At 52.0% G+C, this 16798-nt stretch overlaps 1 protein-coding gene across 1 annotated transcript; it reads left to right on the top strand.

The window, feature by feature from the left end:
* Nucleotides 1–1207: 1207 nt before the first annotated feature.
* On the top strand, nucleotides 1208–16756 carry KLF9 (Kruppel like factor 9). Its single transcript, XM_030512369.1, has 2 exons — nucleotides 1208–2035; nucleotides 14083–16756. The coding sequence occupies exons 1-2, from the start codon at nucleotides 1567–1569 to the stop codon at nucleotides 14313–14315; spliced, it is 702 nt and encodes a 233-aa protein (XP_030368229.1). The 5' UTR covers nucleotides 1208–1566; the 3' UTR covers nucleotides 14316–16756.
* Nucleotides 16757–16798: the final 42 nt, after the last annotated feature.

Raw genomic sequence — 16798 nt, 5'->3', positions numbered from 1 at the left:
CTCCCCCGCCGCGCTCGCTCCTGACACCCCGCGCAGGTGGACACGCTTCACACCGGCTGCTGCTGGCTCCCGGGCGATGCCGGACACGTCTCCCCCCGGTTTCAAGCAGCGCTCGCCCTCGGTGGCGTTTCTGCGCTCTCCTCCCTCGGCCCGCGCGCCCCGTGCCCTGCGCTCCGGCGGGAGCGGGGCAGGCTGCCGGGCAGGGACGACAAATGGTCCGCGCTCGCTGGAGCTGGTGCCGGGCGGGAGCCGCCCTTCCGCAGCCGTACCCGTGTTTGCTCGGGCACGGCCGCTCCGCCGGGCCCCGGGACCTCCCTCCCTGGTGGGTGTCCCGGTGTGAGCTCGGGACGGCCGACCCGCGTGCCCGGCCACCAGCAGCGGCACCCCGGCGGGCACTCCGCGCCCCGCCGCTGCATCTAAGGGAACCGCGTCTCGGTGGTGAGCTTGTGACGTGTATAACGACACCGAGCCAGGGTCCGGCTCCGCGCACGCGGCCGGGCAGCCGCGTCCCCCGGCCGGGAGGAGAGCTGGGTCCCGCGGGGCCCGGCGCTGCTTCCGGCCCGCGCCTCGCTCGCCGAAGCCGCGCTCGGCGAGGGCCTGTCCGGGCCGGGGCCACAGTGGGCGGGGCCGGGCGACGCGCGGGCGCCCGCCGGGTTTACAAGTGCTGCGCACTGCTCGGAACGCGGCGCTGATTGGCGAGGGCCTCGCCAGTGACATCAGCCGGCTCACTTCCCATTGGCCGGCCCGTTGCTGGGACCGTAGGGCTTCCAAGGAGACACTTAACCCGCTCGGCGCCGGGCGGCCCCGCCGCGCCGGGTTGTCCCCCGCAACCCCTGCTCGGACCGCGGCCGGGCGCGGCCACCGGCTCGGCTGGGCAGCGGCCTTGGTCGGCGGGGCGGGAGGAAGCCGCGGCGCCTCCGTCCCCCTAGTCCCCACCGCCGCCCGGCGGCGTCGCGGCGTGGCCCTTTTAAGCGGGCGCGGCAGGGCGTCCGGAGTAGCACGCGGCCTGGGGAGGGAGCGCGGTGATTGGCGGGGCGGTCGCCCGGCGGACACACCCCCCGCTAGAAAAGGGGCGCCGCGAGTGGCGGGGGGAGAAGGTAAACAGAGCCGGCCGGCCCTGCCCGCTGACCAATCGGGGGGGCGGGACGGCACGGCACGGGGCGGGAGGGGGCTCCCAATCTGACGTGATGGGACTCGGCGCGGCCGTCGCCGGGCAGGAGCGCGCGGGGCGCGGGGCGGGCGGCGGCGCGGTGGGCGCTCTCCTCTCCCCCGGCCGCCGCGCCGGACCCGGGCCGGCCGCTCCTCTCTGCCGGCTGCGCGCCGTCCCCGGCGCTTGGCGGTGAGACCCCTGCCCGGCGCCCCGCTATTTATCGCTCCTCGTTCTCCCCTGCGCTGCAGAGACCCCGCGCCGTGGGCGAGCCATGGCTGGCGCTGCCGGCCCGACGGGCGCGCACTGAGGAGCGCCCGGAGCTACACATCCCCCCCTCACACACACACACACACACACACACACACACACACACACACACACACCCCCCACCCCGGTCGTCGGGGCGCGGCCGCACCATGTCGGCCGTCGCCTACGTGGACTTCGTGGCGGCGCAGTGCCTGGTCTCTATCTCTAACCGCTCGGCCGTGCCTGAGGCAGCAAGGCTGAAGGTGCCGGGCGAGGGGGAGGCGGCCCGAGAGCTGCGCGACCCCCGCGATGCCTGGAAGGACTATTGCGCCTTGCTGGCCATCGCCAAGAGCCTGCTGGAGCTGAACAAGTACCGGCCGCTGCCCGCCCCCTCCGTCTGCAGCGACAGCATGGAGAGCCCCGACGAGGACGCGGGCTCCGACAGCGACGCGGCCACCGAGCCGGGCTCCAGCCCTCCCCGCAGCCCGCCGCCGGGGCCGTCCCCCCGCCTGCGCGCCGCCGGGGCCGCCCCCAAGGGGAAGCTGGCGGCCGAGAAGCGACACAAGTGCCCCTACAGTGGCTGCGGCAAGGTCTACGGCAAGTCCTCCCATCTCAAGGCGCACTACCGGGTGCACACAGGTCAGCGGCGGCGGCGGGCGGAGGGAGAGAGGGAGCGAGCGAGGGGAGGGGGAGCGAGCAGAGAACGAGCGCTTGTCCTCGGGTGAACCCGGCCGGCGGCGCGCCCGGCGCCCCTGCGCCCTGCCCCCGCTTTCGGCCGGGTTTTTTTCGCCTTTTTTTCTCTTTTTCTCTTTTTTCCCCTCCACCCCCGGCCCCTTTCTTCCTTTCCTCTCTCTTCCTGTCTCCTTCCCCGTCGCGATGCCCGACCGGCTCCCCCGGGAGCGGGCGGCCACCCCGGGTGGGGCTGCGGCAGCGCCTCCCGCTGCTCCCCTCCTTCCGGCCTCGGCCCGGAGCCCGCCGGTGCCCCTCGGGATGAGCGAGGCGGGCGGCAGCCGCCGGGAAGCGGAGTGAACCCGGGGCGGTTCGGGGGGCGGCGGGAGCACGCAAAACCTGGCCCTAAAGCGTTCCCTAAAGCCGCCGGGGGCTGGGCAGCCCACCCCCCCCCCCGCTGCCCGCGCCGTCGGGAGCCGCGTTCGCAGACCCGGCTGCGGGCTGCCGAGCGGCGGCTCCGGCGGCCGCGGGCACGCCCCCTCCAGCGGGCCGAAGGCACGCGAGCCGCACACCGCCCCAGACCGGAGCAGACCGCTGCCGGGGAGCCGCCCCGAGGTTTGGGCCCCTCGGGGGGACCGGCCGCTGCTCCGCCCGGCGGCTTGTCGCGGTGCCGGTTGTCGCGACCCGTCCGTGGCGTGTCCCGTCCCATCTCGTTGCTTGGTTGCCCGAGCGGCGCGACGAGAGGGTGTGGCGGTGTGGGAACCTGCCGGTAAAACACCTCTGCCGCCGCCGTTCGCGCTGCCCCGGCTCTGCCGGAGAGCCGAGGGGACAGCGACGGGCCGCTCCTCCGGTTATTGTGCGGGTTTCGTGGGAGGGGGGGGTTGTGTTTGTTTTGGTTTGTTAAGGGTTTTTTTAATCCCTTCAGTGCGAGCGGCTGAATAGACCGCGTTACATGTCCGAATTGCAAGGGGGAGGGTGCACGCTGTGGTACACGAAGCTGCTTAAAAATTGCACTGAATTAGAGGGTCGTGTGTGAGTATGGAAAGGAGCAGATCAAAGGAGACAAATGCTGCCGGCGCTTCTTTCATGTGCCTCAAATCTGTCCTGTATTCGGAGGTTCTTTTCTGGATTTTGTCTATTGGCAGTGATGGTAAACGGTGAGTACAAAACGAGTTTATCACCTGAGGAACATGCTGCGAGGCACTGCTGTAGTATTTCACGCAGCCTGGGTAGGGCACGGGCACATCTGAGCTCCAGCTACGCTTCCATCGCTCTGCCTTGCTTGTGTGCCCAGGTGTATGTGCGCTGCAGAGGAGGCACGGTGCTTGGTTGCCTACCCGTGCCCTGCTGGCAGATCTGCCGGTGCTTAGCTCCGGAGATCAGGGGGAGGAGGAGGATTACTGGATGTGGCTCAGCAGTGGGCTCTGCGGAGTTCAGGCTGTCTCCGTGAGCCGGGAAAGAGGATGGTCAGTGGTGACCGTGTACTGACCTCAGGACCGGTGCCAAGGATTGTGTGTTACCGGCTCAGAGACCACGGCTCTGATGCTCTTTTGGAGGCTGCATGTAACTGATGCCTAGCAAAATATTGCCTCATAAGTGATAAAAAAAAATCATTAGCATCACTTCCACTTACTACCCCATGCTCAGATATCCACCCCGACATGGGAACCAAAATAGACATTGACTGGGTTAGCATTCTAGGTGATGACATGTAAATTAATGTACTGTACAACCCACACTGCTTACTGTAAGCAGTAGCATTATAGTAAGTATCTCCTGAAGTGGTGTGAGGTTTAGCGTGTGCTACCTTAGCTCCAGGTATTAGATACTTGATTCACACACGCTGGTATACCACCACGGTAGTTCTGTATGACTCAAATTGCTACAGATACCAGCAGTAATGAACCTTCAGAGCTTCCTAATGTGAGCAGCTAATTGTAGCTAACTGAAATGCGAAATGATACTGCTAATTATTTTTATAGATGGCAGAACAATTCCTTAGCAACGGTGAGATTCAATGGGACCTCTGGAGTTATTCATATCTGCGTACTGCAGAGCATTAATGCTCCCTCCTTTCTTTCCTTTTCTTTTTTCCCCAACAATTTCTCTTTTGTGTATCTGAGCCTCCTGAATTGCTTTCACCTACCTGCTATTTTTCATCAAGCCACTAAGCAAGTTTCTTGCTGCTGTGTAGCCTTTAATGGAAATAGGTACACAGCCACAAGTACAATCTTCCTGGTCTTAAATTTTTAATATTTAATCCCAGTCTCCCTATCTTGGAAAATGGCGTTAGGATTTGCTTTCACACCTGTGAGCTTGCTTATAGCCACAGCTCTCTTTACTCAAGGATACTAACCGAGCAAGCAGGAAAGCTTTGGATACTGCTCTATGCTGTGGAAATCTAAAAACTCAGCAGACCATCTTTGGTAAGCTAAGGCAAAGGCAAGAAATGAAATAAAAAATAAAGGTAGAAGAGTAAAAGACCAAAGACTTGGTGCTCAGAGGTTAGAGGTCTGTGTCTTATAATGGTTCTGTAAATTTGTTGGTTCAAAGGTATTCCTTATTTCGGAGACTAAAAATATCTGCATAAATGTTTGCCTGAAGTTCAGGCCTTTGGTGATGACTCTAGTTCAGTTTTCAGAAGACCCAAATTAGCCATCTGTCAGAAATTGTCTCTGCATTGATCTTAATAGAACAAGGTCAGCGGGTGGCACTGCACATCCTACTTGGTGACACAAGCAAGGGGGCTGTTTGCACAATCCCGCTGAACTCAGCCTGACTTGGTAGAGCAGGATTTGTAGGGGGAAGCCAAGGAAGTCTGAACTCTCTCCTTTCCCGGGGGGATACTCCTTTCATTCCTTGCCAGGTTCCTGGTGTTTCTGCAATACGATCAGACACTTCTTCATTCTGTCGTGTATGTGTACTTACATTCAAAATACATTAACTCGCAAAGGCCTGAGGATACAAGGACAAGCCTGTCACTGAAACTGAGCTATTGCCTCCCCTGTCCCTTCAGTACCATCCAAAAGTGAGATGGAATTTATTATTTAAGTTCTGGTGTCTTGAGCAGGAAGAGCGTTACAGGTAAGGTTTTTCTGTGTGAGCCGTTTCCAGCAGCATCTCTGAGGCACATGGCACTTAGGGCAGGAGAGAAAGGATGGCTTGCAAACCAAAAGCTGGTTGTCAGGAAGGCAGGCGGAGGGATAGCTCCACAGTGTGAGCATGCCTTAGATTTCCCCGTCCCTTATGGCATAGTGTTGTGGGAGTGTAGGACACATGAACTCTGCTGAAGTTTGGTGGTGGCAGGCGGGATTGTGAGCGGTGTGTCTGCTTAGAGTCTTCAGCACTGAGGTGGCGTGACCAAGTCTTGTAGACTTTCCCTTCAGAGTGTAGAAAAAGGCTCAGACGCAGTGGCAAGACGTGCACAAAACCCGAGCCCTGGAAGCTTTGCAGATGTCGGGAGAAAGCGAGGGACTCTGCTGTCCAAGGAAACGACAAGCGGCAGCAGATCTGCAGACAGTTACCTTGGAGATGCACAGACTTCTCTAAATAGGTAGTTTTAGAGGTTTGATTATGGCCAGTAGTGTATAGGGTTACTATTAGCCTCAAAGATGGGGAGAGAGGAGAGCTTAACAGGGAGGGATGAGCAGAAGGTTTCCAGGGAAAATAAAGGCATACAAGAGTAAACAAGCAATCTCAGTTGGAAGGCCTTGGACAGGGAGTGTGGAGCAAAGGGCAAGAGAGGGAGAGAAACTGGCAGGAGAAGCAAACTGTAGGGAATCTACGTTTGCTGTGGTAGTGTGACTACAAGCCAGTTAAAGGGCAACAGCTGCTGAGAGTAGATCCTGCTCTCTGGTCAGGAAAGAGAGACAGAGAAGGTGCCATAAAGCTAGTTTATGAGATGCCTCCTCATATAGGACCTGCAGGAGTTTACTTGCCTGGGGAGGCAAGTCCCAGATGCTTCTCAGAACGTGGTGCTGCAGATTGATGGGAAGTTCACATCTGCATCAGGTAGATACCCTTAAGTAAGAGGTTAGACACAGAAAAACCAAATATGTGAAAAGTTTGCCCTCTTCAGCCAACTGCATCATCGTGTATATCAGGACCAAACATGATGAAACAAGAGGTTTGTTTCATTGAGCAGTTGATGTACCCTTGAGCTCTTCTGGCGTCTGGCTCTCACTGGTGTTTGATAGCAGGGCTGTAGGCAGAGGTGCGGACCCAAAGGTCAGCAGTCTGCACAGTGAAGATGAGCAGCGTTTCTGGTACAAAGGAAAGATTAACACTGCAATCTAGATACCGTGGCTTCGATACAGCCCTTTATCAGTGTGGTTTTCACTGTGCTGCTTTGTTATTTGTGTTCTAGACTATCACTAGCTGGGCAAACTGTAGAGATGCTACTATCTTGACAGTCCTCTGCTCTCTGGGAGCTTTTTTTGGGTATTTTGTGGGAGCATAATCTGAAATTTAGTATTTTAAGCCCCTTTTATCCAGCTTATGCAATGTCACTTTGCCAGATGCTTTAGAATAAGACTGAAGAGCAGAAAGTGGAGTCAGCAAGGCATTTTTTGCTCAATTCAGACCTCTATCTGAAACGCCCATTCTCAAGGGTTAAAGCAAGTGTGCAGATTGCTGGAGTTCTAATGGGCATGTTTCCAGGTCTTGGAGAAACATGATCATACTGACTGGAAGCCTTGCCAGCTGAGTAAGGTAGGCAAAAATCCTCAAGATTAAGTTCAACGTTGCCTGACTCCCAGATGGGTTTTGTGTGGTTTAGGAGGAGGGGGAGGTTGGGGGCATGGATTTTTCTTTTTCCTTTTTGTGTGTGTTTTGTTGTTTGGTTTTTGGGGGTTTTTTTCTACTAAAAAAGAAAAGCTTTAAGCAGGTATATGTGTCACAGTGGGAAAGCACTCCAGAAAGGTTTGTGTATTAATTGAGTCAATGTAGACAAGTGCACGTGTAGAATGGAAGCAGTGAGCAGGCATCACCTGTAAGAGTGTGACTCCTGTTTCTAGGTGGATGTCTTGAAAATGCAGCTTTACCGAGTTCCTGCACATTGTTGTGCTGTGATACTGAAGACCCTGTGGTGGGTGTCACCCTCACTTGTTGGCATGTGTGTCTTGCAGCCCCAGCTGTTAGGATCCCTGCAGGAACAATCATTGCCCTGCACTGGCTGTTGTGCACCAGGCTGCTGCTTATAGCCTCACACAGCTCCTAGACCTGCAGTGAAAGAGCAGGGAAGGGCTAAGTGAAGATTAAATGGCCAATCTGGGGTAGTTATGGTAAATGCAACTTCAGATACTGTTTTGTGGTAGCATAATTCACGATCTCTATTCAAGTCATAATGACTGTGAATATCCTGAGAGCACTCTACAAATACCTTGAGCTTGAGGTAAGAGTCTGTTGAAACATTAGCTAACAAATTCATCGTGAAGTAACAAAAATTATATGATCCTTGTGAGCGCATCTAAAATCGCATTCCTCCTTCCCCTGTCAAAGCTGTTTCCACTTAGCAAGCATTTAAGCATTCAGACAGGGCAGGACCTGAAAGCCAGGGCTCTTCGATCCCAGGTAAGTGCCCTCAGCTCAAGGCTAGAAGTTGGTCTTTCTTCATTCTTCAGTTAAGTACTACTGCAAAACAGAGGAAGTTCAAATGGAGCTGAGGTGGGAAAGAAGAGGTAAGAACTTGTCCTGTATACCAAGAGGGCACTCCTCAGCTATGAAAGTGTAGAGGCGATTCTCTGGTGAGGTTTGGTGAGGTCTCTCCCAGGTAGCTTCCCCAACTGAGATCTCTCTGTATACGTATATATAAATCTGTCTATATATGTATATATGAGGAGGCACAGTCCCTCAAGAAAGGCTTTTGTAAGTCAGGCAGGGAGGACTGTGATCTGGCAGAGAAGCTGTAAGGATATCCCTTGCATCTAATGCTGTGTCACATAGGAGTAACAGCAAGACTGAGTCTCACTGGGATTTAGGCTCCCAGCAGCTCAGCAGCGGTGGCTTCTAGCAGGTGGTTTTACATCTGGTCTTTTGAAAGAAACTCAAAACACCTGCATGTGCAAGCAGCTGTTGAGTGGTGGGTTTGAGGATGTCAGGGCAGTCTAAATACTTGCCGAAAGGAGCAATATATAAAATATGTAAAAAATATAAAGCTATTCAGTTTTAACACCTGAAAAGTCCTGTGTTGTTTAATTCTGACTGCTGGCAGAATAAACCACTTGCTGCAACCCACCCATGTGTTGTCTGTCTTTTAGGCAGTGACTGTTTCATTTGTAGCCAGACGGGGAGGCCACAGTTTAGATGTTACAGAAACCCTTGTTTTAGGCACACAGTATCTCATCGTTGCTGCTGATCTCGCTCTGTGCTGTTTCGCACCAGCGAATCTTGTGGTTGCCACATGTTTTAGTGACCTGATTTTGGAATATCTCAGAAGAATAATAAGAAGAAAAAGGCTGTTCAAAAGGCCTCCGCTCTGAAGTGGATGCACAGGTGCCCAAGATCCATCTTCACCGGAATATCGCTCAGTCATAATCCAGTGTCCCACAGGAAATTGCTCATTCAGGGTGTGTGGGCCAAGCACCGTGCTGGGGAGAAAAAAGGAGAGAGACCTGAGACAGTAGCTGTTCTGCAGCAAAGAAGATAGCCTGACTGGGTTTTTTTGTCTCTTGGAATAAGCTGGACCATGTTCTTGAAATTCACCTACAGAACATATTTTGAGAGACACTGAGACACACAGGAGTGGTGGCTGAGTGGGATCACGGGGTGGGGGGGGGGGGGGGGGGGCGGAAAAAAAGAAAAAAATGCTTACCATTGTCATCTCTAGGTCAAGCAATGTGGTTCAGGACCAGTTATTCAAAGGGTACCAGGATTTCTTTGGAAATTTTGAGCTCCAGCAGCCACAGAGGTACAAGAGGATCTTGGAAGATGATGGTGGGGATTGTTTCTCTCATTTGAACCATGCAAAGCTGATTATGCCAGGCCTGTTTTGCCAAGTAGTTTTGCTCTCACCTGGTGGCAAGAGACTTCGCAGTTTGGGTTTTCCATATTCGCTTGCTTCCCCTTCTCCCTTTTTCCCACCTGCCGCCTCTGGCTGCAGTTGGTGGGTCTGTGCCTCAGGGCAGGTGGGGCAGGCAGGGTGGGCATCCTGCAGCAGGAGGTACTGGCTAGCTGTGTCCTGTCAGCAGCCGGGTGGAGAGGGGGAGCCATGCACAGACACTGCATCCCAGAAGTCCGACTCTGAACCCTTCTTCAGTTCTGATACTTACCAGAGTTGCTGCTGTGAATACCCAGCAGCACGGTCCTACCATGTACTGATGGGACATCTCTAATAACCTAAGGCAGTCAAGGTGTCTCGGTAGGTGTCCATTCATGCAGCTGTAGCTACAGTCCATTTGTCTTTCTTGTTAATGTGTAAAGTAGTGTCATTAGCATTATTTGACAACTATTCTGTGCTAGCTAGTACTGATGCCAGGCTCTGGACTCATGGCTGTGTCCAACTTCACTTCTGCCACCGAGGAAGACAGTATGAGCATAGCAAACCATTCATCTTGGCCAGACTTCAGTCCACGCCAGCCGCAATCTCTGAATGTCTTCTGTAAAGCCAGTGCTCATGCAACTTTAGTAATTCACATAAAATCAGTACTTCATTCCACCGCAGAGGCTCAGTGTGCTCAGTCCTAGTGCCTGTACTCTTACATACACCAATTGACCAAGCATCTGATCAACTTTGTCTTCAACTTTTTCAAACACAACCTCCCCTCTTCCAGAAAAAAAAAGTCACTCAGAACTTCTCTACCCCCTGTTTGTCCAAATTAATTAATCTTTGTTAAAGCCGCCACCATGAACTTCAGCTCCTGGCCTCAGTCATCCGCATCTCAAGCAGCGTTTTGCCATGAAAAGGCAGAGGATTACTCAGGATACCAGCACTACCTGTACTGTCAATGAGTCTGCTAATGCCCGCTCTATTCTTTTTCAGAAACCCTTCCTGTACAAGAAGGGCGTGTGTGAAAATCTGGAGTGTCCCAGGGTAGGTCAAAAAAAGCGAAATAACTTATCTATCCAGAATAAAAAGGAATAAAATACAGTGGACCTGCCTCAGGTCATACAATGCTGCTTGGATACAGAGTTTGAATTCACAGAGAAAGAAGAAACTAACCAGTAGGAGTACCCAGTAGAGTATGGGGAGAAGAAACAGGGAGAAAAGGCCAGGTGAAGCAAGAAAGCAAAGATTGAGAGGATCTGTGGTAGCCTTTATATCCATATGGGATTTAAAGGAAGCCAAGGCTGCAGGGAGCAGTTCTTTAGACTCCAGAGAAGACCTGAGAAGAGCCACCATTAGCTTGTGCTCAGCATGAACTATGTCTCCCACTACATTCCTGGGACACACAGGACAAAGAATGGGAGTTCTGCAGATGTAGCTATTCCGATAACCTATAAATCAGTTTCTGTTTCACTTGTTATTTCTGTAAACTACCTTGGATGTATGTGTATCTTGTTGGGGTTTTTTTACATAAAATAATTTACATCTTGTATCTTTGTCTTAATATCGTATCACAAATAGTTGTAAGGTATGGCGATAACACCATTGGCCGTTCCTTCATCTCTTAGTGGAAGTCCCATCTAAGGCATGTCTTAAAATGTAAGTAGCAAACTGCCACCAGAGGAAATGGTGTATAACAGCACCCCATTTTGATGGTTCATTCTGCTTGTTTCAAGCTCAAGCATTACTACTGCCAAAACTAAAGGGGAAAAAACCGTATAGAACAGGTATTTGTTGACTGAGATATGGCACAGAAATCCGTGTCTCCAGATGGAGGCAGCATTGCGTTGTAGCTGTGTATTGTAGCTCTGCAGACCATTGCCTGCCCTGCTGCATGTGAGTTGCAAGACGTGTTTCCTCAGTGGACTTTTCCGTGAACATCTCTGGTGCTTAAAAATAGTGCGCTAAATGCAGCGATGAGCTTTGCTGAGTGGACAGTCATCACCTGTCATCAGGCATCTTGCCTTAAAAGCCTCCTGGACGCACGATCCACTCCTGCTCTGCACCTATGAAGCACCACCACTGAAGCACCATCCCTCTGGGCTGGTGTCACAGCTTTCTGACCCAGGGGAACAGCAGATCTTGAGGCTTGGAGGCAACCCCTGAGGGCCTGGAAAAGCCTCTCTCCCCTTTGTGTCTCTGCTCTGAGAAGTGTGGAGTTCAATGCATCCTGGTGCTGGGGATTATGCCTGGCCTACTTTCATGCGTGCGCTTCCAAAGTGGCTGTGACAGCCTCCGCGGGCTGGTATTGCCGAGGTGGTGAAGCCGTTCACCACCACCCTACCTGGGGGCTCGGTGTGGGTCCCGGTGGCAGCTCTCACATGTCCGAGGGAGCGCAGCTGCTCGCCTGGGCAGTGATCTCTGCTGCTTGCCGTGCTCCCCGCGCCGACCTCAGGGCTGGTTCCCTGGGGTGTGCAGTACCAGGCACACATGAAGGATCCTGATGAGCCCTGCTTCTCCCCAAAGCTTTGTGTTTATGCTGCATAGCCTGAAAGTGCTTCTCTCTGGCACATGAGATGGGTGTGCAGGGTGGCAGTGGCGGAGGTGATGCTTTGTGTTTCAGAGGGAATTCCAGTAACCAGCCTCCATTTTGTCTTTCCAGCTGCAGTTCCAGGAGTGGGGTGGGAAGCTCAGTTTCGCAAGGGCTACATGGGCTAGTTTTGAAACACTGCTTTTAGACACCGGGTTGGTTACTACCGTACCTAAAATATAGATGTTGCACCTCAAAGATTGTGATCCTTGTTATCCAGCCTAGGCTGGACCTCCCTCTAGCGCAGTTAGGCACTTCCACAGGCTGCAGAGCTGTCCTGAGGTAGGTGGTTGCAAATACGGCTTCTGGGGATGGTGCAGGATTCCTGGTCTGCTCCCACTGCTCTGGGGTGTAAGTGCCTGACATAAAGCTATACTAGATGGCTCCACACACACAAGATGTATAGCACTTCTCCCACGTTCCCGGGGCGAGCTGGAAAGCTGTTCTGCGCCTCCCACTGCTGCCTGCTTCCAGGAGCTGTGACAGAAACCGTGAGATAGATAGCAAAAGAGCAGCACAAGTGAAACACCCGTCTCGGATGCTGGGCAGGGCCGGGGAAGCCAGGGGAGGATGGTGATGCAAGTGCTCTGTACAGCTCCCGCTGCTGCTGCTGGGCCGCATGGCTGTGGTCGTGGCCTTCACGCACGTGTGGGCCTATGTACTGCTTTAATTAATCCCTTTCATCAGGCGGTGGGTGTCCGGAAGGGCTTCCAGCCATGTCAGCAGGGAGCCAAGAAACCTGTTCATACAAAACATAGCCCCGGGTCAGGATGGCTGGCAGCTGTGCCTCCATCAGCCTCGGGCACCAAGGCTGGCTTGGCTCTCCATGCTCCCTCTGCACCCCTCTCTCCCGACCAAGGACCAGCAACACTGCCAAGCGAGGGAAGGAGGTGCGGGGGAAGCAGTGTGCCAAGCTGCCCGAGGGGTGGCTGTAAGGTGCACGGTTCTGCTTGCCTGGCTGCAGCCCACCTACACCCTGGTCAGTCTGGGACAGGGCAGCTGCCTGTCAGGGGGCACCATGTGTTGGGAGCCTGAACTGTGAGCACGGCTGCATCACTGCGAGCCCCTGGTGTAGCTACACCTCAGCTTACCTGCTCTGTTCTTTTCCTCCTGGCTGGATGCTGTCAGTCATTCTCCTGGATGCTGTCAGTCACTCTCCCCAGCCCCCTTCCTTCTCCCTTCAGCTCTGCAGTACTTTCTACTGCTGATTGTCCTCTTGGCACTTGGGCTGTTCATTCAAGCCTTTAGCCTTTTATCGCTGCTATTGTGTCTGGGGAGGACTACAAGGCATGCTTTCTTGTAAATTACTCTTTTTATTGTGATCTGTAAATGTAAAGCGAGCTCGCCTGTTGTGCCAAACTTCAGAGTACCAAGAAATATTGGAGTCCCTGTGTTTCTTTCTAACTCTTCCAAGCCGGAAAACTCCTGGGATAGTTTTTATGTTTCATGGTTGGCTAAAAATAGCTGTCACTAGCTGTCATTTATATTCCCTTCAGGAGACTCTTAAGAAAGGGAATTAAGTCATCAAACTGCAGTGGTGCATGATGTCTGTGACTGAAAGCTTTTGTGTGAACTTAAAACATCTTTGATTTCCATCTGTGCTGTCGACTAAGGTCAGCCTTGCTGGTTGGGAGGCATTGGGTCTGCGCAGTAGACAAAGCCTGTGCAACCCGCAGAGGTGAACTGCAAGGATGTGGGGTGCCAAGAAGATTACAGTGAGTGCTGTTCAATCCTTAGAGCCTTGTTTTTGAAAACAGAGGTGTGGTGTGGTTAGGCATTCGGTTTGGTTCTTCACCACCGTAGCAAACATTTTTGCTGATAGAGCTGTGAATAACAAAGTCATTTTCCTGTCCTCAAATCTGCCATCTAAGAGGCTGATACCCTATAGATCAGCTTGGATTTCTGTGAAGAGGGAGCATAGGGGACATAGGAATTCTCCCTGCAGCCACAGCAGTTCGGCTCTATGTGTTTGCAGCCCTGAGACTGCACTGCTCTCCCTAGTCCCTCCCCACTGGAATGGCTTGTCCCAGGTGAAGGGTTTTTTGTGGCTTCCTTTCTAATGGTACGGATTATTCAGCAGAATGGGAGTGTTAGAGGAATAATACTGGCGTTTCTTTCCCAAACTGCTGCAGAGAGCCTGACATGAAAAACGCACAGGCTCAGGCAGGGCTCATCTATTGTTTTGACAGTCTTCACGGTCACGTAAGGTTCTGCACCAGAGTGCGAGTTTCATGCTGTTGGAGGGGTTTTTGGCTTCTAATGGAGGTGAGACTGAAACCTGATCAAGCGAGTTATCAGCAACTCCACAGACACTGGCACGGCAGCAAGAAACCAGTGGCGTTTTCCCTTCTGCCGCGTGTTCCCTGGCTCCTTGGTGAAGCTGGTACGTGCTGGCCTGCATTACCACTGTCCCCTAAATCTCTTGTCATCCTTTCCTCTCTGCAGGCGAGCGACCATTCCCCTGCACATGGCCCGACTGCCTTAAGAAGTTCTCGCGCTCGGACGAGCTCACCCGGCACTACCGAACCCACACAGGCGAGAAGCAGTTTCGATGCCCCCTCTGCGAGAAGCGGTTCATGCGGAGCGACCACCTGACAAAACACGCGCGCCGCCACACCGAGTTCCACCCCAGCATGATCAAGCGATCCAAAAAGTCCAGCTCCGGCAGCTCCTTGTGAAGGCAGGGCCGACCCGGGGAGGGGAGCAGGGGGGAACGTGCAGGCAGTGGCGTCAGAGCATGAGCATCCGCTGTGGCGCCGGTCGCCCTTGTCATCTGAAAGCACATGTAGCTGACATTCAGAAAGTACTCTGTGCCCCTCGCCCTGTCCTCCACCTCCCGATCCTGCGCTGGGAACACCGGTCTGGAGCAAGTGGACTGCGGGGTGAGAGAAGGGAAGGGATGACCAGCGGAGGAGGTGACCGCCTCCTCAATGTAAACATTGATGCTGGTGTATATATGTCTGACTGGATGGTCTGGCCTGTGCCACTGCAGTAGCGTGACCCCAAAGTCTTTGTGATTGCTGTGTCATGAACATGTTTTGTTGAACAGTGTAATGCTGCTTGTATTTAGAGTTTGTCGAGTAAAACCACTTTCCGAGTCACATAAATCACTCAGATAAAAACTCCATAGCACATTGTAGAAGTGGGTTTACTTCTGTCTCAGAATGATCCTGCATTTAAAGAGACTGTTAAGAAAAACATTACATATGTTACTAATGGCATCTGATTGATATACTGAGATAAGGTGAATTTATACTCAAGAAGGCCCATTAAAGTAAATGGGTCTTTTTAATTTTTCTTTGTATTAACTATACTTTTGAATATAAGCTGCACTTTTCCAGTAAAACCATGTATAATTCAAGAAGATATTTAAAGCAGAAAGCCCCCCACAACAGCTCAGTCATTTTCTGACCATGTGTGTGTTTAGTTCTGCTATTCATTTACCTGGAAAAAGACAAGTCAGCCTAGTTAATGTGGCAGGGGCATGGGAGCAGAAGCACATGTCTCCTTTGATCCTATACTTTTAATTTGTCAATAAATACAGTACTGTACTATAGACATGCCACTAACAGTGCTTTATTCTGCTGTGTTTTGTTTGAATGGATGTATGACAGCAGTTACCATCTTTATAAACTGCTGTGGTTTTGTTTTTTTTTGAAGGCTTTTTCTCTTCCTACGCTTGCCTTAAAGATTTATTCTCTTCATACCCTTGCCTAACTCCCATGGAGCCCTATGGGAGTTGTGTGTGCTGATGGAGAGAATAGACCTTTCCCTAAAAGCACTCTGCTAATGGAAGCACCTGAAATTGTTGTAAGTAGCACCTCTGGAGGGTTCCTGTGTATCTTGATCGCTGTTTCTATAGACTATGGGGGAAAACTATTAGCTGACTGGAAATACAGCACGCAAGGTCTGTCGTAACACTCCTTATGGCGTAAGCTTCTCTTGGTGCATTGTGTTGTACCCGTGCCATGCATGGCACGTCAGACACTGATAACGGCAGTATTACTTTTATTTTAAAGCTATCTTTTGCTCTTTTAAGGGGAGCAGAAAGATCACTGAAGGAGAATTTTCAGCTGTGGTCATTAGCTGAGTATTGCATTATTTGTTTATGTTGAAAGCATGAACTGTAAGAGGTTATCAGTGATTTTCTCTTTTTCCCTCCCCAGTTGCATAAAGCTGGGGGGAGACTTCTGTTTACACATTTTTTTTTTCCCAGAAACATTCTTTTCCTGTTTGGTTTTTACCCCTTCCTCCCAAAGAGGAAGAGGAAGTGCAGCCCTGCTATAGAGACTTAGGGCCAAATTCATCTTGTGAGTAATCGCGTTTCCACTGCAGATGAATTTAGGTCATCTTGTAAAATTCTGTACATAAACAATCTTGCTAGTACACCTGCAACTACAGCATCTTATTGTTTTACCTGGTAAAAAGCTTGCTTCCTAGGAACAAACATAAAAAAATTAACTCGGAGAGTAGAGTGTTTTCTTCTACTGTTGTATAAGGCTTTCAGCATTAGAAATCAGTTTGCATATAGTGTTTTTAATCTGTGTAGTTCATGATAAATTCCGTCTATGTGAAGAGAACTGCTTTTAAGGCATTGGGGATATTGAACAGTGTGTGGAGTAAAAAGGGATGTGTTTTCTTCAGTGAAAACGTCAGGAAACCAAGCACACTTTCTACCTCCGTTTCAGCTTTTTGAAACATTTATTTTAGAAACCAAACTTTAATTTCTGGTGTCCAAATCAAGTCAGAAGGACATACATTCTTCCTGGTAAAAACAGGTAGCCTTTGTATTTCTGCTGATCTAGAAATACAGAAAGTGTTCTGCTTACCAGCACTGTTAACGCTGCCTTGTTGGTTGGGATCAGGGCCATTCTGAGCCCGTCCCGCACTCTGGATTGTTGCCATTTTGTGGGATGGATGCAGCACTTTTGGAAAATTTCAGGCCTGATCCTGTGAAATACAAGACACCCTCATATCTTATCACCCACGATGGGAAGCCACAGCTGATAAGCGGCTCCTAAATCAGTACATACGTGTGTGGTCACTTAGCTACCAGGATTAATGGATACATGGAAGTAAATGGCCAGATCTATGGTTTCCACCTTGTGTATTTGGGGTAGAATGCACATTTAAAGAAACATGGTCATTCCTGCAAAGTCTG

This window comes from Strigops habroptila, chromosome Z (genome assembly GCF_004027225.2).
Source record: "Strigops habroptila isolate Jane chromosome Z, bStrHab1.2.pri, whole genome shotgun sequence".
NCBI classification, from domain to species: domain Eukaryota; kingdom Metazoa; phylum Chordata; class Aves; order Psittaciformes; family Psittacidae; genus Strigops; species Strigops habroptila.
The sequence above is the reverse complement of the archived record's forward strand: the minus strand, read 5'-3'. Positions and strand labels throughout refer to the sequence as shown.

Excerpts from the sequence above, each read along its gene's own strand:
- KLF9 (XM_030512369.1), top strand. The coding sequence starts at position 1,567 with ATGTCGGCCGTCGCCTACGTGGACTTCGTGGCGGCGCAGTGCCTGGTC. Across the intron at positions 2,036-14,082 it reads GCACTACCGGGTGCACACAG|GCGAGCGACCATTCCCCTGC; the intron begins GTCAGCGGCGGC and ends TCCTCTCTGCAG.